The following is a 22,395-nucleotide window of genomic DNA, read 5'->3' as shown; positions in this document are numbered from 1 at the left end:
AGTCCTCACTTCCCTAAAAAGGGAGAGCTATTTTATTGTTTTGTTTTGTTGGTACTGGGGATTGAACTCGGGTCCTTGTGCTTTCAAGGAAGGCGGTGGAACGACTGAGCTAAATGCCCGGCAAAAGAGAACTATTTTAAAGCAATCACGCTGTATTTTGATTAAATATTTGTGCATGATTCTTAATATTGTTCATTTAGAAAATGACAGAATCAAGATGCCATGTAAAGGTACATGATCCCAACAATGAATGTAACTGTACTGTATCCCTAAAATGTACCAATAAACTCAATAAAATTAAAAAAAAAATTTGAGTATTCCGTTGAACAGGGGTGGTGGCAGTGGATATCCTTATCTTGGTTCCTGATTTTAGAAGGAAAGCTTTCAATTTTTCCGCATTTTGATGTTAGCAGTAGGTTTATCATAAATGGCTTTTATCAGATTGAGATAAGTCCTTCTGTACATATTTTCTTCACTCTTTTATCATGAAAGGATGTTGGATATTGTCAAAGCCTTTTCCTGCATCTATTGAAATGATCACATGACTTTTGTACTTGCTATTTATGTGATATATTTATTGATCTCCATGTGCTGAACCATCCTTACATTCCTGAAATGAAGTTTACTTGGTCATGATGTGTGTTGTTTTTGATGATGTTGCCTTCTGTTTGCCAGTATCTTGTTGAGGATTTTCACATCTATATTTATTAACAAAATTGGTCTATAATTCTTTTTTTGGAACCAGGGATCAAACTCAGGACCTTGCCCTTGCTAGGCAGGTGCTTTGCTGCTGAGATACATCCCCAGCCCTATAATTCAGTTTTTGGATTGGATATTTGTTTTTGTTTTTTGAACCCAGGACTGAACCCAGGACCTTGGGCTTGCCAGGCAGGCAATGTGTCGCTGAGCTACATTTCTGGCCCCGTCTAGTTTTGGAATTAGAGTAATGCTAGCTTCCAGGACTGACCTTGGGAGTATTCCTTCCTTTTCAATTTTTTAAGAGGGCTTGAAGAGTATTTTGGTGTTAGATCTTGCCTGTTTTTGTAGATTTTAACAGTGAATACATCTAAACTTGGTCTTTTCTTAGTTGGTAGGTTTTTCTATTACTGCTTCGGTTTCATTGTCTGTTATTGTATTATTCAAGTTTTAAAAATCTTCTTGATAATTTATATATCTAGGAATCTAACCATTTCTTCTATATTCTGATGCATAGATTTGTGTAGTTGCTAATAATCGGTTTGACTTTGGCAGTGTCCATTGTGATTTCACCTTTTCATTCATTTTAATTGCATTGTCTTTTCTCTCCTTTTTTTGATTAGATTGTCCAAGCATTTGTCTATTTTGCTTATTTTTTTCAAAGAACCAACTCTGATTCATTGCCTCTGTATTGTTTTTTGGTCTCAATTTCATTTATTTCTGCCCTGATCATTATAATTTCCTTTTCTAGTTTTAGGTTTGGATTGTTCTTGTTTTTCTAGGATTTGAGGTGCACTGTTAAGTTTATTCAGACTTGCTCTATTTTTGTGATGTGGGCATTTACAGTTATAAACTTCCCTCTTAGAACTGCTTTCATTGTGCTCTAAGAAAGAAATGTTTTTTATTGGTGTGTTATACTGGTATTATCAGTTTTTGAAACTGTTTTCTTTCTTCATTTCCTCTGTATGCCACTATTTACTTAAGAGTATATTCTTTCCATGGGTTTGCATACATGCTATGTTTTCTTTTGTTGTTGAATTCTAATATTCAGGGTACAATTTCAATTCTTTTACATTTACTTAAGCTTTCTTTCTTGGCTAGTATGTGATCTATTTTGGAGAAAGTTCCTGTGCTGCTATTGGTTGGAACACTCTGTAGATATTAAGTTCATTTGCTTCAAGGCTTTATTCAACTCTCATATATTCTGTTCAGTTGAACTATTTGTGATAGTGGAGTACTGTGGTATCTCCAGTATAATTTTGTTTATCTGCTCTCTCATGTGAAGTACTACTTCTTTCATGGAGTTGGGTGCACTGCTGTTTGGTTATATGGTAATAACTGTTATCTCTTCCTGTTGGATTGTTCCCTTAACCAATATGTAATGACTTTCTTTGCCTCTTTTGATCAGTTTTGTCTTGAAGTCCACATTGTTTGAATATAGGATAAGCTACACTTGGTTTTACACAGGTTCCCATTGAATGGAATATGTTTTCTGTCCTTTGATTTTAGTCTATGAGTTTCTTTTGGGTTGAAGTGTGTTTCTTTTATACAGCATATTACTGGATTTTGTTTCCTGATCCATTCTGCCAGTTTGTGTCTTTTCATTGAGGAACTGAGACCATTCACATTGAGAGTTATTACTTACTGATCAGTAGTGACTTATTCCTCTCACTGAATTATTTTCCTTTTGCTTATTCCCTATTGCTCCCTTCTATTTCAGTGCTCACCCTACCTGGTGTACTTATTCTTGTAGACCTTTTGCCATTGCTAGCTTCATTGTCTCTTTCTAAGATATTCAGAATTTTTTGGAGTGATATAGTGCTCACAAATTTCTTTAGGTGCTCTTTATCATGAAAGCATCTAATTTCTCCATCAATTCTGAAAGATAGTTTTGTGGGCTATATCAGCTTGGGTTGAAAATTGTTTTCCTTTTGGGCTTGAAACACTTCACTCCAAGCTCTCCTGGCCTTTAACATTTGTGTTCAGAAATGTCTTATAAAAACATGAATAACCAACATAGAAAAGAATTAAGAGTCCATAAAAAGTCTCCCAACAGAAATTCAGGAGATTAAAATTTCTATCAAAAGTATGGGTAGCAGAAGTGACCAATGTGAGGACAATGTGTCAGAACTAGAAGACACAGCTATTGTCCAAGATCAATTAATGAGAGGTACCTTCAGAACAAGAGAACATGAAAAATGGATCCAATAGCTCCTAACTGAAGCAAAGAAGACTAAGATTAATTGGAATTAGTGAAAAATAGAATACAAATCTGTTTACTGAAGTAATAGCAGAAAACTTTCCAAATAAAGAAAAAGAATTTAATATATAGATAAATAAGGCATATAGCACCACAAATGACCAGGATCAGAAAAGAACTTCTCCACCTTGCACCACAGTGAAAATTCCAAAAGTCCAGTATAAGAACAGAATCTTAAAATTGGTTAAAGAAAAGCAGAGAATTGCTTATAAAGGTAAAATAATATTTTAAATTAACAATGCTTAGCATTCCATTAATCTATACTACCCACCACCTCTCTATTTGATCTATATTCAATCAGTATACTTTCCAGTATTTGTGATATTCTTAGTAGCTATACAACATTTTATAGCAATATCAACTATTTCTAGAGATGTATATTTGGAGAAAATGTTAAAATCAGAAGACTGTTTAAAAGATTTTATAACAGTGCTAAAAAGTGAAGTCTCTATAAATAAGGTTTACTAAAAATCAGGACTAATGTGAGGCCAAAATTGTAGTTTTGTGTTTACACAGCTGTGTCAGAGAGTGAAGAGATTCAGGGCATAGTCACAACAGTGACAGTGGATTAGGTGAGGAGGCTTGTTAGTGCAGATTGTCTTGATACTGAATTTAACACATATGGATCAGAAATATGACTATCACTGTGAAGCAGCTAATCCCTGTCATTTTATTGCAAAGACTATGTCTTCTTTCCCTGTTAAACTACTATGCACCTGAAATTTATGTTGACTTCTAAATAATCTGCAGTTTACTAGAGATAAAATCTATTTCCCTAAAGTTATAATACAAAGATTTAATTAAGAAACTTGCTTAATAAAGGAATAGGAGGTATACTTGTTATACTGTAGACAGCCAAAAAATATGTACACACAGATCTAACTACAGAAGTGCATCATTCTTTGGCCTGAATCTGATTTAGGGAGCACAAACACACTTGAAAGCAGAAAGAGCAGCTCATTAACTGTTTTCATCTCCCTGTAAATGTTATGTGATGTCAACATAGATGATTAAGAATCTGAGTATATGAAATATATATATAGAATAGGAAAATTCATAGAGACAGAAAGTAGACTAAAGGTTAAAAAGGACTGGGATGGCAAAAAGAGAAAGATAGTTTTACAGCTTAATGAAAACAGTTTCTATTTGGGCAATGGAAAAGTTTGGAAATGGTGATTATTAGTACATGATTACGAATGCAATTAATGCCACTGAACTGTATCCTCAAAGTGGTTAAAATGGTAAACCTTAAATTTATATATATTTTACCACAATAAGCAAAAAATCGGGGTCATGTATGACTAATAACATCTTTAAAGGTAATTAATAGGAATTATAATTAATTTTGAACTGTATTTGTACAACATAAATTCTGTATTTCTGATCACAGATGCGGTAACAATACCATTTCTCTTCCCAGAAAAGAAATTTGGAAAACTTGATATATAACTGAAGAAAAACAGAAAAAGAATCAACATGAACTCCTTACTTTAATTGCTTCAGTCTGCATCACAGGCGCAGGCATAGCAATGGCACTTGGAGCATAAACCTGATGATATGTTGCTTGAACTCCATGATCAGAATAAGGCTATTATAAAAGGAAAGCAGGTGTGGGGAAGGAGGGAGTGGGGGGAAAGACATTACTTTCATTTGTTAATTAAAAAGAGTTATTTAGCATTACAGTGTGCTAAGCACTTTGCTATACAACAAAGAGAAACAAAAAAAAAACATTATCTGTTTAATTAACTTACAGTCTGATCAAGAAACACACAGTAGTGAAACTATGATATGCCCTGTGACACAGGTATATGATGCATGGGAGGAAAGAAAAGGAGAACTTGGTGTTCCTTAAGAAAGTTGAGTTAGGGTGGTAAAGGACAGTTTCTTCAAGGGGCTGATGTTTGATTTTGAAGAATTAGAGAAAGAATGATGGAGTAGTATCATCAGACACAGAAGGAAGTAAGAACACACCTCATCTGGGAGATCTGAACAGGTAGTTTGGCATGCTAGAAGAGAGATCACACACTGAAAGACAGCTGGAAGAAGAGCAGTGGAACAACAGGCAGGAAAAAGAACTGGTAAAGCATACGTACGGCTTCTCTAAGATGAGGCACCATCTATGGAACACAGGAAAGTCTAATGTTTATATAATCATATGTGATGAAGAAGTTGATGGAGAGAAGTTAGGTTTATGACATGTACAATTATTTGCAGGAATTCTACTAGAGATATACTGTTCAACAGAAATGTAAAGTGAACTACATATGTAAGGTGAAATTTTCCAGGAGTAATGTTAGAAAACAGTAATAGGTAAAATTACATTTTAATAGGGCCAAGGATTTAGCTCAGTGGTGTTGCCGCCTGCCTCTCAAGTGCAAGGACCCAAGTTTGATCCCTGGTCCTGACTCCCCAAAAGAATATAAAAATTATGTTTTAATAATATATTTTATTTAATACAACAGATTCAAACTATTATCATATAAAAGTATATCCAATATTAAATTATTGAGCTTTTAACTTTTTCGGGGGGCATAATATGTCATTAAAAATCTGGTGTGTATTTCACAAGTACACAACAACTCAATTTGATCTTGCCACAATCAAGTGCTTATGGCCATATGTGGCAGGATAGGTATAGAGAGGGAAGCTGGGTCAGAGACCTGTCACAGGTATGGATAATTGCATAGAAGTGAATACAGAGGGTGAAAGAATGGAGAGACAAACATGAAATCATGAGGAGCAAGGGATTAGTTTATAAGGGAAAACAGAAGCAAAAAAGGAATCCACCAGAAAAGAGCAGTATCATGTGAACCACGGGAGAAAATACCTCAAGGAATATGTAGTGTCTCTGAGAGTCCAAGTAAGATTAAAGAGGAAGAATGATTTGACAACAGAAAGTCACTAAGGACCTTTTTCAAAGGTTTTTCAAAAGCACCTTTAATAGATGGTAATGAAGCAGACTCAGTAGGTGGGGGTAGTGAAGCAGTAGGAATAATGAACATAGAGAACTCATTCAAGAATCTTGGCTTTGAGAGCTAAGAGGAGTTAGACCTGGGGCATTGTGTCATGGGATAATAACTGCCCCTTACAAGGTGCTAGGCATTAAACAAAGAACTTTGTATGCAATATCCTTAATCTTTACATGAATCCCAAAAACAAGATTTTCCTTATTTTACAAATAAGAAATTTATGAAAGCAAGACTGTGAAGATTAAGTAATTTCCCAAGTAACACAGTAAATAGTGAAGCTGTAAACCAACGCAGGAAAAAAAAGACTTAAAATACAAGAAAATAAAAGGGTCATAGATGGAATGGAAGGGAACTGCAAATATTCAGAGCATGAGTCAGAAAATAACCTTCGACAAGACTTAAATCTCTAAATAGGTATCAGAAGCTAAGCAAGAGTTGGGATTTAAGTCTGTATGCTGGGATTGCAGGCTGTTATTTTGCACTAACTGGGTTCCACTTTGTCAAAGAGAAAGTAAAGCTATGCTCTAAGAGTGAAAGAGAGGAAATGGTAGTATGAAGACTTGGCAAGGGTTAAAAATAATCATGGAATGAGTAAAGGTATTAATATTTTTTTTCTTTTTTAGGAAACCTAACACCACAAAAGCCTTGCAGATGCTGAAGATATTTACAAATTAAAAACAGAAAGATGAAGTTGCTAAAGATCACTTTAATATTCTTGTGGTTTTTTTTTTTTGTACCAGAGATTGTACTCTGGACCTTCCACTTGTGAGGCAGGCGGCAGAACCACTGAGCTAAATCCCCAGCCCCCACTTTACTTTAATATTACTATAGGGCTATGGTGCTGGGGATGTAGCACTGTTGTAGAGTGCTTGCCTAACAAGCACTCTAACATGTGCAAGACCCTGCTCCATCCCCAGCACTGCCCAAAATTAAAAACCAAATAAATTAAAAATTCCACAGTTACCTCTGGAACAGATGCTTCCATCAGAGATAGTGGAGGAGGAACACATCCACCATCTTGTGCAATCTCCATGGGTTGATAAATTACCTCAGAAGGTTGTAGGTATAAGAATGGAGTAGAAGAGGCAGGAGACTAAAACACAAACCATAGTTCAAATTCAAATATGATTAATAATTTCTGTTAGACCAGTGATGATGAACCTTTAAGAGCTTTCAATGATACAGCTCGCTGTGGCACTTGTCATAGGTTTGCCACCACTGTGTTAGACCAGTGACTTACCGAAAAGATGAGAGACATGTGTTTCATATTTTCCTAAGACACTTTTTAAGAGATAGCACAGAATTATCTTAGCAATATACTAGGAACTCTAGGTCTTTATAAATTCCAGTTACACAGACATCATTAAAGAACAATCACTGTAAATATCAAAAGTCATTAGTGCCTCAGAATCTTACATGTCAATTCAGGTTATAATTGTGGTTATAGTAATATCACCATTAAAAACTATAATACTATAATCCATGATATATAAATTGGCATGTCTGCTCAGCTTTGTGACTTCCCATAGAAGTGGGAAAACGTCATTAAACAGTATTTTTGGTAGTATACCAGTTTTTCTAAAAACTGAAAAATAATAGTTTGAAAATTTCTGAAGTTTCAGATTTGAGAGCATTCTGGATTTGAGATTAGGGATATTCAACTAGTAATGCCTATATAATTATTCCAAAGTCTAAAAAAACTCAAAAATATGTAACAGTTCTGCTCCCAGGAATTTAGGATAAGGATATCAAGACCTGTAGTTATTTAGGAGGTTAAGTTCAACTGAAACAAAAATGGAAGTGAAACTAGAGAAATGCTAAAATTTACAATAATAGTAATAGTAAAAAGAAATAATGTTTTATTTTTTATATTTTTAGAAATAATTTGTTTTATAGCATTCACTTACTTATAAAATGCTTTCATTTACATATTTAGTTTATCTTCACAAACATCATGTAAGGAAACTTACAAAGGTGTAGCATCATTAAGAGCAAATGAGAATAAAGTGATTAAATGAACTGTTAAAGGAATCACAGTTAATAAATATAAAAGGGAGGTCTGAAAGGTAGTTTTCCTGACTTTAGTCTCTACACAGTTTTCATAAGAATACAGATTTTATATATTTAAATTAGGTACTGACTGTTAATATTTACCTGAGGAACACCCCACTGCCACTGTCCTGGTAGACATTGTGTTGGGGCCTAAAATGAGAAACAACAAACAAAAAAATCACCCATGTTATAAATATTGGATAGCACCATGCAAAACAATGAAGTTGGTCACATACACCATATATAAAAATTAACTCAAGATGGACGAGAGACCAAAATGTAAAAGCTAAAGTGATGAAACTCTTAGAAAAATACATCTATAAATCTTTGTGATACTGAAGTAGCCACTGTTTTAAAAATGATGATAAAAAGTTTTTAAAAAAGAACAGCTACACAAAGGCATACACTGATTCAACAAATGAATATTGGATTTTATCAAAGAATTTTTCCCTATAATTGAAACAATGGGAAATACTACTCTTGAGCACTTTTAATAATGTATTTAACATTTTGATTTTCTAAATGTATAGATTAAAGTATTTGTATATATTAAAAAATAAAATTATGATATCCAAAACACACAAGATAACCAAACAATAGAAGAAAAAAACAAACATAAACATCAAAACTTCCAACACTGTAAAAGATACCAACAAGAAATGAAAATATAATACATGATACAGGACAAAGTATTTATAAATCATATATCTGATAATGAAATTATATCTATATACAAAGAACTCTAAAAACGCAAAAATAAAAACAGAAATAACACAACTTAAAAATGAGTGAATGATATGAACAGACTTTTCACCAAAAAAGATATACACAAGACACAGATATATAAGGCAATAAGACACACACACACACACACACACACACACACCCCATAAGCACATTAAAAAGAAGGTGTTAACATCATCAGCCTGTGTGGAAATACAAATAAAATGTAATACCACTTTATACCTTCTAGGATAGCTATAATCAAAGTGTACCTGAGAACAAGTGTTGGAGAGGATGTGGAGCAAATCAGATGCTTGTAATCTGCTGGTGGAACTATAAAATGGTACAGCCTTTTTGTAAAGCAGGGTGATACTTTAAAAAGTTAAGTACATAAATTCCATTCTAAGACCTAAGAAAAATGCAAATGTATGTCCCACCAAAACTTGTTCATCAATAATGCTGTTCATTACAATGTTATTTGTAATATCCAACAAACAGAGACAATTCAAATATTTTTTGTTTGATGTATGAACAAAATTTCAGTGGACCCACACCAAGGGATTTTATTGTGAGATGTACTGATGTGTGCAACCATGTGAGTACTGTTAACCTTTCTGCTGAGTGGACACAGTCAGTCATGAAATACCATACAGTATGTGACTCTTTATGTAAAATGTCCAGAACAGACAAATCTATGAAGACAGAGAAGATTACTGGAAACCTAGGGCTGGGGATGGGGGGAAACAGAAGTGACTCCTAATGGGTAAGATTTTTTTTTTTTTTTTGCAGGGGGTGATTAAAATATTCTAAGGCTGACTTTGGTGTGGTTGCACAGTAACAATGAATTTACTATAAACCATTCAACTGTTTCTTTGTTAGGTGGATTGTATGTGAATTATATCTAAATAAAGCTATTAATTAAAAAAAGGCTGGGCGAGGTACAGTAGCACAAATCTATAATTCCAAGTACTCAACAGGCTAAGGCAGGTAAAGCATGAGTTCAAGGCCAGCCTGAGCATTTTAGGAAGGCTCTGTGTCCAAATGAAATTTAAAAAGCACTGGAGCTTATCTTAGTGGCAGAGCACTTTCCTAGCACATGTGAAGCCTTAGGTTCAATCACCACTATAGGATTGCGGGTGATTTATTTAAGATTCTTATCGTAAGATGACAATATAAAAGCTAGACTTTATTTCTTGAGATATATTAATTTTTAATAATGAATGTTTTATTCTTATTCGTTTTAAATAAAGTCTCTTTCTTATGATTAAACTAAAAAAATCACAGAAAGATGACCCCATGTACCATCTAAAGGAAATCACTGTAAATTCAGTTCTGACCACTTCAACTGCTAAGGGACAATACCACTGTATTATAATGATAACAGAGATAATGCGAAATCTACATTTCATATGACAGACTGAAAGATGCAGGATAAAATATAATCTTATAAGTATTTTAATAAAAATTTGAAATACAATTATTGATATGCTGATTTATTACATAAATAACTATGAAGTGAAGGAGGTAAATACTGATTAAGCCACATATTACTTGTTTTTGACTACAGAAACTGATAAGACTATCAATCTTAGAATTTGTAAGAAGGGATAGGATTCTGACCAAACTGGCAATTTTAAGGGTAGAATTATAATAAATATGTAACTGGAAAGAAAACTGTGAACTGAAATTATTTTATTTTGAGAAATATGGATCCCTAATTCCAACTATATCTAGGTAACACATTTATAATTTGTGTCAAGCAGAAAATCAGAATCAAGGTAAAATTAATTGTATTAAACTTTCTGATATGACAAGTGAGCTACAGCTGTATGTAATCAATTAACAAAGGAGAGGAGGAGGTGAACTCAGTAAGGCACAAGCAGAAAACACTCTCTAAGTACTAAACTGCGTTGCTCTTCTTGTCCCTGGTAAAAGCTAGGACAGATAATTTTAGGGGTTTCGCATACGCCAAGTGATTCCTCTAGTTAGGGTACTTTACTAGACTCACTAGTGATATTCCTGCTGGGAACCTGAGACTACAGGTTTAAACTTTGATTCTAGAAGCCTACCTTGCACTGAGTCCTTTGAACTGGAGTCACCACAAAGGTTTTTGGGAAGAGGTTCCTCTTTGAGGTTCACTTTGCTTGTTGCTCATTAAAATTCAACCCAGTCTTCCTCCCTGTCTCTACCACTGGATTCTTCTTGGGATATTATTTTTAAGAAGAGGTTGAGTCCAAAAGTGCCAGCATGCCCCAAGTTCCAAGGAACAGATGTATTAAACTCAGTCATCCCCTAGCCTTTTTCAATCAGTTGAAGAGGAGGGGAAGGACACTGTATGCTAACAATCACTTGCTAAAGAAAACCCTGTTAGGGCTCTACCTTATTACCAGGTGCTCGAGGTGGGCAAAGAGCTAAGGGTCTCAAAACCCTGTTCAGCTGTTCAGCCTGCTACATTAAATGATATGGCAGCAGCACCTGATCATGTTTCTGGGGCCTCTGCTGGGATTCTGTGACAGTCTAGGAAAACTCATGCTACCTAATGTGCTTTAAATAAATGCTATAAAATTACTTTAGCTTTAAAAGTGAGGTATTATATTTAGCACAGTAATAGAAAAATTGATTTTCCCAAAACAAAGTGTAATAGGAAAAAAGATTCTGTAATTTTTTTTTTTTTTTTTTTTTTTGAGACAAGAGTTTCACTATGTATCCCAGGCTGGCTTCAAACTCATGGCAATCCTCCTGCCTCAGCATCCCAAGTGCTGGAATTTCAGGAAAAAGCCACCCATACCTTGTCTGATCCTATAATGTTAACATTTTGTGTAGGTCTATTTTAAAAGTTGAAAAGGTGACAGAAATAAAAAGTTCTTCCACTGCTCCAGAGGCATGAAAGAATGTGATTTTATGTGCAAATGTTATAAACCAGAGGTTGAGAAATGTTTCATGTAAAGGACTAGAGAGTAAATATTTTAAGATTTATAGGCCATATGATCTCTGTTAAAACTACTCAGCTCTTTCATGCTAGCACAAAAGCAACCATAGATAATACAAAAGAAAATGAGGCTATGTTCCAGTAATGCTTTATCTACAAAAACAGGCTGTTGGCTGGGTCTGGTCTAGAAGCACTGTTTGATGACTCTGCTATAAACCAAAATAGTCTGGCCCACTAGAGTCAATAAAAAGAAGGGTGCTGGTTAACTAAAAAAGGCTGTCAAAATGTAATAGGTAATAAACCACAAGCTGTTGCAATATAACAAGAAATTGACATAATGTAAACAGTAACATAAAACATCAGCTTGGGGTCCACTACCTGTATCTGACTTGAGGAATTATTGCTAAAGGTGTTTTTAAGGTTAGCCAGGGGAACAAAACTGACCCTGAAGCCCTGCCCATCTTATATAACATTATTTAATTCCCTCATAAAAAAAAAAACAACCCTGCCGTTAAGGCTTGACCATCTCTTTTTGATCAGCAGGTTATTTGCACAAGAAAGGAAGGAACATTACCTCAAAAAGAACTGAAAGTATCAGAGAGGGTTTGAATTGTAATTTAATGTCTACCTGGTAGTGATATGCAGGTTGCTGATAAACAGGCTGAGCTACCATCACAGGAGAACTACATATGGCACGTGACTGTATGAGGAAAGAAAAGTAAAATTGTTTTAGGCAAAATTCTTTAAAATATCTAATAATAAAATTTTTCAAATTACTGCATAAACTCAGTAAACTTTTTGTTAATGATTAAAGTGATTTTATACTTATTATTATTATCAACTCTACTTAAGTCTATTTAAACAACCGTCAGAGTACACCTGTTTCCGCGTGTTTCATTTCCACAGTAGTATGGTAGTAAAGCAAGTACAGTACCAGAAAACTTGCTCTTAGTCTGAAATGAATCAACTTCAAAGATTATCAAAAATAGCGTCAAAGAGAATGTTTAAAGTGGCATTTGAACTTAGGGGTACACTGCCTGTTTTTACCGTGGAAACTTCCTAAATTGTTTTAGCGCAACAGCTTTCACCATGGGTGATTCTGCCTCATAGAGATTAACTGGAAATGCTGGAAAATGTTTTGGTTTTCATAACTGTGGAGTAGCTGGGGACAATTCTAAACATCCTACAACGCACAGGAGAGCTCTCCCCAACAAAGAAACTATTTCGTTCAAAATGGCAATAATGCCAAGGCTGTGAGACTCTGCTTGTGAGACTCTGGTGAAGAATATTTTCCAAAGCCTACAGAAAGACAGAAAAAGAGAGAAAGAAAAAAAGTTTAATGGTGAATCAATAAGGAACTTGTTCATTCTTTCAAGAATAAGATTATAAAGTTATTACATCAATTCTGTAGCAGGAACACTGCTATGATAATAACTCAAGGAGTTGGGAGGTGAAGATAAAATGAAAAGGACCTAAACAGAGACATATCATTTTCATGGATGGGAAGATTTGATATTAGAAAATACCTAAATGTCCCAAATTAATCTATATAATGAATGTAAATTCTTATAAGAACACAAAAGGGCTTTTTGCAGAAATAAACAAGTTGAATTATAAAAATTGTATTTATAAAAGCAAAGACTTATGATGGACTCCTGAAGAATAAAGTGAATCTGTTCTATCATACTTCAGACTCATTCTAAGGTCACATAAATGAAAACACAATTGGTCAGAGTAAGCAAGTGTACCACAGGAATAGAAAAAAGATCCACAAAGAGCAACTAGGATTTTTGAATGAGGACTCATTTCAAATAGGAAATGGATAGTTTAGTTATTACATATCCCAGAGATTTAAGATCTAGTTTCAAAAGGCAGCAACACTACAGAATTTAAAAAAAATTATCAACATTCTTGTAAAAAAGGAATTTTTAAAATGAGATACTAAAAATTGAAACCATAAAGGAAAACAATACATTTGTCAACATTAAATTAATACAAAAATTGTAACTTTTTAAATGGGGGGAAATCCTCAAATCATGATAAATGGACAATCTGCAAACTGGAAGGATATATTTACAATTCACAAAATTCAGGTAATGAACAAGAAAATGCCAAATCACCCTCACAGAAAAATGAGCAAAAATATGAACAGGTAGTTCATAGAAGAAACTAGAATGACCAATAAATATATGAAAATACCAGTAATTACACAGATAAAAAAATAAAACCAAATACCATGATGACACTGGCAAATACCAAATGACACTGCATAATGACACTGACTAAAAATTTAAGAATCTGGTAGCTGTAAGGGTTGGCACAGTATGAAGAACTGGAGGTGTCACATACTGCTGGCTAGAGTTTATAAACAGGTACACTTTCTAAAGCTTTTAGTCAACATTTAAAGATGCAAATGAAATTTCAGTTCTATGAATATATCAGAGTATGTTAGGGGAGTACAAAAATTTTCCAGTAATTTACAGGCATGAAAAACTAAGAGCACCAATTTTCAGAACCTAAACTTGACGATCTGCCTGTGAATATTTCTGTGTTTTCTGGATTCCTCTTTTCAAAACTCCCCTTTCATTCACTTCCTTCCCTAAATAAACACATAGTTCTCATTCTTTCTGGATCTTACTATACTGCTTTTTTCTGTAATGTAAACAGAATCAGTGCATCAAACAAATACACAATTCAAGAAGGTAAAAGAAACAGAGAAATAGGAAGAGTTAAAACAAAAAGAGCTGCATAAGTAACATTAAATAGGAGATGGTAACTTATTTCATAAAAAAATTAAGTTAGCTGATGTCCACAGGGATACATATAAACTCTTTTAAGTTTAAAACAAAGTCAGAGTCTTCTAATAGTTTTATTCAATTAACTAGCTTTGTTTTTTAAAATTTTTTTCATTGAGTTTATTGGTACATTTTACGTATACAGTACAGTTATATGCATTATTGGGATCTTGTACCTTTATATGATGACTGGCTTTGTTAACTAGGCTGTAGAGCAGACTTTTTCAATTATTAAAAAAAGCTAGGGATGGGGATTTAGCTCAGTGGTTCCGGCACCTGCTTTGCAAGCGCAAGGACCTAAGTTTGATTTCCAGTACCAAAATAAATAATAAATAAAAAAGCTAAATATATGGGTACAAGGTTTTGATAAATATTTAAAACAAATCTGTAATAGACCATATGTCTAAAGTAAACTCACAAGTTTCAGATATCACCTTAAAATGAGTATATTTATAATTTTTCAAAAATTAGAGGATATATAACAAAACCTTTGAAAACCACTGCCCTGAAAAAATTCATAATACACATAAGATCTGGATGTTCAATATAACCTTCATTGTAGAAAAAAATTAAAATATCCATGAATAAAGGAATATAAAAAACTGTAGTACATTCATATAATAATATAAAATATTAAAGTAAGTGAATTAGATATTCACAGATTAACGGCATAATCTAAAAAAAAATCAACACAGTTTAATCTCAAAAACATAGTGTTGAGTAGAAACTTAATTTATATAAGACTTGTAAAATGGACTGGGGATGTAGCTCAGTGGCTTTGTGCCTGCCTGATAAGCTCAAGGGTCTGAGTTCGATCTCAGGTTCTGCTAAAACAAAAACATAAACATCCCCCATTCAAAGCAATATTATATGATGTTTAAGGATACATACATTTACAGTAAAAAACATACAAAACAGATGGGAAATATATTCTGAGAAGGAAAAGATGTTAAGAATAGAGATGATGACACTCTGACACCTCATTTTCGACAAAGGAGCCAAATACCCTCAATGAAGGAAAGACAACCTCTTTAACAAAAGATGCAGGAAAAACTGGGTTTTAACTTGCCAAAGATTAAAACTAGACCTGTGTCTCTCACCATGCACTAAACTAAAATCCAAATGGATTAAAGATCTAAATATTAAAATAGAAACACTAAACTGGTTGGAAGAGAGGTTACATAGAACTCTTAAAGACATTGGCATCAGAAAAGACTTCAAGAACAACACTGTGATTGCACGTGAACTAGCACAATCAGCAAGTAGGATCTCTTCTTTTTAAAAAGCTTCTGCACAGCAAGAGAAACTACCAACAGCGAGAAGAGATAACTCACAATGTGGGAAAAAATTTTCACCAACTGTTCCTCACACAAAGGTCTACTATTTAGAATACACAAAGAAGTTAAAAAAATCAGACCTTCCAAATTTAAAGACCCAATCCAAAAATGGGTATCTGAAATGAAAAGACATTTCTCTAAGAAGTAAAAATAGCAAATAAACATATGAAAAAATGTTCAACATCACTGGTCATTTGAGAGATGCAAATAAAAACAATGCTGAGCTTTCACCTCACTCCAGAAAGAATGGCTGTGGGGAAAGAAGAACTTTGATCCACTGCTGGTGGCAGTGCAGACTGGTGCAACCACTATGGAAATCAGTATGCAGATACCTCAAACAACTAGGATTAGAAAGATTAGATTTGACCCAGCTAATCCCATGCTGGGTATCATCTCAAAAGAATGAAAAGAATCATACCACAGTGATATATGTGCACCCATGTTTATAGTGGCATAGTTTGTAATAGCTAAAACTTGGCAACAGCCCAGTGGCCCAACAACTAGAGACTGGATAAAGGAAACATGTTTTATTTTATTTTTTTAAATAAAATGAAGTACTACTCAGTCATAAAGAACAAGAAATTAGAGACATTTGTAGCTAAATGGATGCACATTGAAGCCATACTCTTAAGTGAAATAAATAGACACACATGTGTAAATACCAAATAGTTTCTCTAGTGTGAGAAACAAAGTGTAAATAAAGACTAAAATGTATAATAGATAACATCAAATAGGAAGAAAAGGAGCAAAAGGGAAGGGGAAATGGGATGGTTTGGGGAAAGGAAAGAAGGGAATGGAATTAATATGAGAAACTGAAAAAGTGGAAACAGAGTCTCTGTAAATAGGGAGGGGAGGAAGGGGTTGAAGGGAGGGCAGGAGAATGGGGAAAAAAATAAGAACCAAGATAAATTACGTAAAGGTACAAATTTCCAATGACAAATATCATTATAGTGTATACATAAAATGTACCAATAAAATTGATTAAAAAAGAATAGAGATGAGAACTTTACTTGTATTTGCCATATTTTATTCTTCCTTTTAAAATAATTTAAGTAAATATGGTAGAATGTTAACATTTATTAAATTTAAGTGACAGGGACATAGGTATTATGTTTTTGTATTGTGTTTGAAATGTTTGAGAAATAAAATATTTAAAAATATTTGATATTAATAGATGAAAATTCTTAAAATGAAGTTACTTACAGGCCAAGGTGGTGGAACAGAAGTGACCTCTGGAGTATGAAAATAAGCCACACCATTATGGTAAGTGTAAGGGTATCCTGTTGAAGTGGTTAGATACATAGTTCCAGCAGCTGGCATTACACTAGAACCTAAGCAAATATTGAAGAATTGAAACAATTTAGCTTTTAAATATGTAATTTCTGAACACTTTTGGAAAAATATTTAACACATCTACAAAGGTACAGTAAAATAACACAAATGTTTCTAAATTCCATATATACACTGTATTTTTTCTTTCATGAAGTTTATTGGTACATTTTAGGTATACAATATGACATTCATTATTGGATATTTGTAACTTCCCATAATCTATCTTGGTTCTCATTTTCCCCCCAATCCCCTCCCCTGCCTTTAGCTCCTCTATCCCTCCCTATTTACAAAGACTCTGTTTCCACTTTTTCAGTTTCTCATATTAATTCTATTCCCTTCTTTCCTTTCCCCAACCCATCCCACTTCCCCTTCCCCTCTGGACCTTTTATTCCTATTTTACATTATCAATTATACATTTTGATCCTTATTTACACTTTTAGTTTCCAGAGAAACTATCCAGTATTTATGTGTGTCCCATTTATTTCACTTAAGAGTATGGCCTCAATGTCCATTCATTTAGCTATAAATGTGTCTAGTTTCTCACTGTACTCCATTAAAAAAAAATCTTTATCCAGTCTCCAGTTGATGGGCAACTGGGCTTTTTCCAAGTTTTACTATTACAAACTCTGCCACTATAAACATGAGTGTACATATATCATTGTGGTTTGAGTCTTTTAATTCTTTTGGGATGACACCCAGCAGAATAGCAGCTTGCTCAAATGGGATAAACTGTCTTTGAAGTATCTATTTTCAAACTCATTACCTTATAACTTGTTTTTTTTTTTTTTTGGTACTGGGGATTGAACTAGGGTCTTTGCGCTTGCAAGGCAGGCAGTGGAACCACTGAGCTAAATCCCTAGCCCACCTTATAACTTTTATTAGCTTAAGGTAATTAAACAGAGAAAGAGACAAGGCCAATAAAAATATTAAAAATCTATCAATTCAGATTTTAACACCAGTATAATGAAACAAAGAAAATATACATTATCTGCTAAGTCATTTTTATGAACAATTTAGAGTTATGGAGACTACAGATATTAAAATTCCTAATGTTTTAGACCTAATTTATAAAGTTCAAAGATGATGGAGGAAGTAAGGCTGGAGAAGATTCCACCTTGCTGTAGACCTCCGGGTTCCACTCTACTTGTCTGGCTTTACTGCTAGCAGCCATTCATCCATACTATGATTCTCTTTTCTTTCCAGTCTCCCTCTGTTAAAACCACTGTTCTTGAAAACATGATCAGTCTTGTTTTTTTGGTACCGGAGATTGAACTCGGATCCTTGCACTTGCAAGGCAGGCAGCGGAACCACTGAGCTAAATCTGTGGCCCAACATGACCAGTCTATGTGTAGTTAGTCTGGGAATCCAGTCTCCAACTCATTTTCTAAGCCAGATCCCCTCTCCAAAAAAAAAAAAAAAAAAAAAAAAAAAAAAATCAGCTGGGCACGATGGCACACACCTATAAATCTCAGCACTTTGGGAGGCTGAGCCAGGAGGACTGCACGTTTTAGCTTAGCCTAGGTAACTTACTGACTCAGCAAGACCTTGTCTCAAAAGAATAAAAAAGGGGTGGGTATACAACTCAGTGTGAATACCCTGGGTTCAATCCCCAGTACTGCCAAAAACAAAAACAAAGATACAATAATAAATCAAATTACACATACTGTCTGTCGTAGAGTTACAAACTGGATTAAGTACTTGACTAGCAAGGTTTTATAAATGACTGGAACTGATAATACTCCTTCAACTATACCTGTGCTTCTCAAAATTTAACATCCACTTGAGTCACCTAGACAGTTTATTAAAATACAAATTCCAGGGACTCATCACCAGACATCTTGAGCTAGGGTTCCAGATGCCACACTTTGAACATCTCTAAACAAGCTGATGCAGTCGACAAGCTGCACTGTCAGTTCCACTGGCTGACTACTGTAACAGCACTATTATTTCTCAGCTTTTATGTTTTCACTGCATTTGGTCTAGTATGGTTACTGTCTACTTCAGTTTTTTTTTAAAACCATGTTCTTTTGAGAATCTGATAAAACCACAGACTTTCTTCTCAGAGACATACATTTATTTTTTTCAAGTAAAATATCACACACAATTTAGGAGGTTTACAGATTCCTGCTACGATCAATGAAACATGATTTATCCATTAAATGAATACTGTAATAACATAATGTATACTATTAAAGGGCATTGAATTCGGTTCTGGAGATATAGCAAAAAAAAATTTTTTAATTGGACATGGAATAGCCTCTGTGTGCACAGAAGTTAGGTTCTGGTATGCAAAATAATTATTAGCTAATTATATAATCAATTAATATTTTGATAAACATATGAAGAGGCAGTATAGGGTACGTTACTAGGTAATACAGGTAACTGTAGTGAAGATTTATGTTATTTTACATATACAGAAAATTAATCTCTCTTAATATATGCTATGGGCTATCTATGAGGAAATGATGTTTGAGCTGTGCTAAGAATGCATGGGCAAAGAGTACTCTGGGTTAAAGATACAAGTGTTGTGTTCTTTGGAACTGTTCTGCTGAATTATCTGTTAGCTTCTAATTCAAAGCAGAGAAATTCAGATGATCACAACTCATTCACTTGTTACTGGAGCTAAGATAACCACCCAATGATTGAAACGTTCCAGTAGACACTAGGATGTGGCTAGGAAAATAAGAAAAATTATAATTTTATGGTAAGTTTTAAAAAAAATTATAATTTTTATGGTAATAATTTTATAGGTACAAATTAACTATACAGATTCTTAATGTAATAAGAGGCAAGAGTTAGAAGAAGAGCCAAGAGCACTGCAACAACAAGAGGAAGGCACACATCCTAAAGCTTTAAGGCCTGTTCCCTCTGGTGGCTATGACACCTGTGCTTGGGGATAGTACAAACCTCAAAGGAAGTTTCTGCTATCAGTTCTATATTCTCACTTTCAGTATTTTTACTGATTAATTTTAAATAACTTTTCTAAGTAGAAATAATTTTAATTAGTAGTTCCAAGTTACTAAATTATTTCTAATGAAGTTTGCTATTTGAAAGGATATTTTCATCATAAAGGATTTTTCCTTTAAAGATACAACTATATGGAATACATTTGGGTACCATTATTTATGTATATTTTTCCTCAGCCAAAAAACTAAGATGTATTAATTTGTGATAAAAAATACCTTCTATAAACTTTGCTAAAATAACTATTACATGAAAGAAACAGGATACCTTAACAAAATTCTATAAAAGACTATGCAAAAATACAGAAGTTTTCAATACATACGAGAGACCCCTACTTGTTGTTTTCTTATTGCTGGACCAATGTTTAGTTTCTTATCTTTATAATTAAGTTTTTCAGCCTAAAATAAAAATAAAATATTTTTTCATTTTGGCACTGTATAAATATGAAACCAATACAGAAAAATTAGTAAGAAATATTTTTAAACATTCAGATTATATTATCTCTGAAAGCAGCAGGGCACAGTGGAAGAGCAGGTTTTTGGATTCAGGTAATCTGAATACTAATCTTGCTTCCGATGCTGTGACCCTAACACCCTGTTTGTAGTACAATTCATCCTCTTTATTCATTGGTTCTGTATTTGTGACTGCCCCCAAATCAGTTCTTGTGGTGATGTCAAGGTTATTTTGGATATGAGCAGAATGGTCACAATTTTGAGTAGTTACACATTGCTAATAGCTGAGGACACATGAGGTGATATTGTTTCAGCTCACACTGTAAACAAGTGTTTTCTTTCATATTCTATTTGGTGTTAAGTTTTCCTCATTTCTCCTAGTGATTCTGTTATGTAAATGGATCCAAGTCTAGTGTTAGAGTGCTAGCTATGTTCCTGAGCCCAAGAATGTCCAAGGCTTACAGAGAAAACATGTGTTGGAGGTGTTGAATTTAGTCAGGCATGAATCATGGTTCTGCTGGTCATGAATTCAATGTTAATAAATCATCAATCTATTAAATATGGCATCTTTAAATAGAAACACACATAAAACAAGGTTACATATTGACTGGTTGATCGTAGTAATATTGTGACCAGAAGCTCTTGGGAACCTGACCTGGCTCTTTCTGCTCCACAGAGCAGCAGTGTAGTCTTCACTGACTCAGCATACATGGTTATGTTAAGGTATGTAACTACTGTGACTACTGTAACAAGAATTGACTATCTACAATTTTGATAATATACAATTCAAACTTACATTTTTCTAAAAAAATTAAATGTTTCATTTGCTATAACTAAAGTTATTACACCTATCTGCAGGCTATAGACTTTTTCTATAAATGCTCCTTGTCGGTGAGACTGAGTGCCCAAACTGTGACTGTAAATCCACTTATTTATCACTAAGTGTCAGCACTGCAATTAAACCTGAATACTGAGGTTTTAGTTTAGAAAAACCACCTCTTATCTTTAAGGAAAAATACAACAGAACTTTCAATAATACAAACAGCTCACTGTAGCACACATGTGACAGATTTGCCACTACTGATAGTTTTTCATAGAAGGTAAATAATCTCAGAAAACCTTACTAAAGATATATCCACAAGTTGGTAAGCAAAAAGCTTGAAAACTTATATTATGACCTCACAATCACACTTAAATGATTTATAATTTGTTTTTCTGCAGATAGTTTCTTGCAGACCAATGGCAATCTTAATATGCATGTAAGTTTTGTTTTAGCAAGTGATCACTGTACTCTACTATTAAGCACCATATAGAACTGATTTTAAAGAAAGATCCAAAATGAAGTTAAATACACCAAAAGGACTTACCTCTTGCAGAATTTTTTGTGCATCTTCTTGTGTTTCAAAAGTGACAAAACCATACCTAAATAAATGGAGTAATAATTACTAAACATTTTATTAGAATATTTATATTAGTTTTTATTTTGTGCTGCTGGGAATTAAACTCAGGACCTTGCTCATTTTAAGCAAATGTTCTACCACTGAGCTACCCCCATCTCTGTATTAAATATTTAAAAAATTCTATTAAGAATAGGCCACTATGAAAGTAAGACCCTTTCTATGCCACACAAGCATGATTAGAAGAATCATTCACAGCTGAACACTGTCACCTCTTCTTTCCAAAGGTAGGGGACTGAAAGAAAAAAGAAACCTCAGCTTTATGTAAGGAAGAAAAGCATGAGAGATTCAGGTTTTGACTTAAAAATTGGGACATGATGAATTTCAATCCAGAGCATTACTGTCCTTTTAAAATAATAGGGTTGCAAGTTCAATCCCCTGTACCAAAAAAAAAAAAAAAAAAAAAAAAAAAGGTTTAAAAAAAAAAAA

General features: G+C 33.8%; 1 protein-coding gene across 1 annotated transcript in view; it reads right to left on the bottom strand.

Moving 5' to 3' along the window:
- Boll (boule homolog, RNA binding protein) overlaps positions 1-22,395 on the bottom strand; it is a 32,036-nt gene that overhangs the window by 3,237 nt on the left and 6,404 nt on the right. The window contains exons 4-10 of the mRNA XM_010631972.2: positions 21,877-21,931; positions 20,380-20,455; positions 16,965-17,092; positions 12,258-12,329; positions 8,080-8,127; positions 6,890-7,018; positions 4,446-4,544 (exon numbers count right to left, since the gene is read on the bottom strand). Of these exons, the coding sequence (XP_010630274.1) occupies positions 4,446-4,544; positions 6,890-7,018; positions 8,080-8,127; positions 12,258-12,329; positions 16,965-17,092; positions 20,380-20,455; positions 21,877-21,931 (607 nt within the window). The remainder of the gene's footprint in view (positions 1-4,445; positions 4,545-6,889; positions 7,019-8,079; positions 8,128-12,257; positions 12,330-16,964; positions 17,093-20,379; positions 20,456-21,876; positions 21,932-22,395) is intronic.

Source organism: Fukomys damarensis, unplaced genomic scaffold (assembly GCF_012274545.1).
Source record: "Fukomys damarensis isolate Sample0158 unplaced genomic scaffold, DMR_v1.0_HiC HiC_scaffold_26, whole genome shotgun sequence".
Taxonomy (NCBI): domain Eukaryota; kingdom Metazoa; phylum Chordata; class Mammalia; order Rodentia; family Bathyergidae; genus Fukomys; species Fukomys damarensis.
This window is presented reverse-complemented; position numbering and strand designations above follow the sequence as displayed.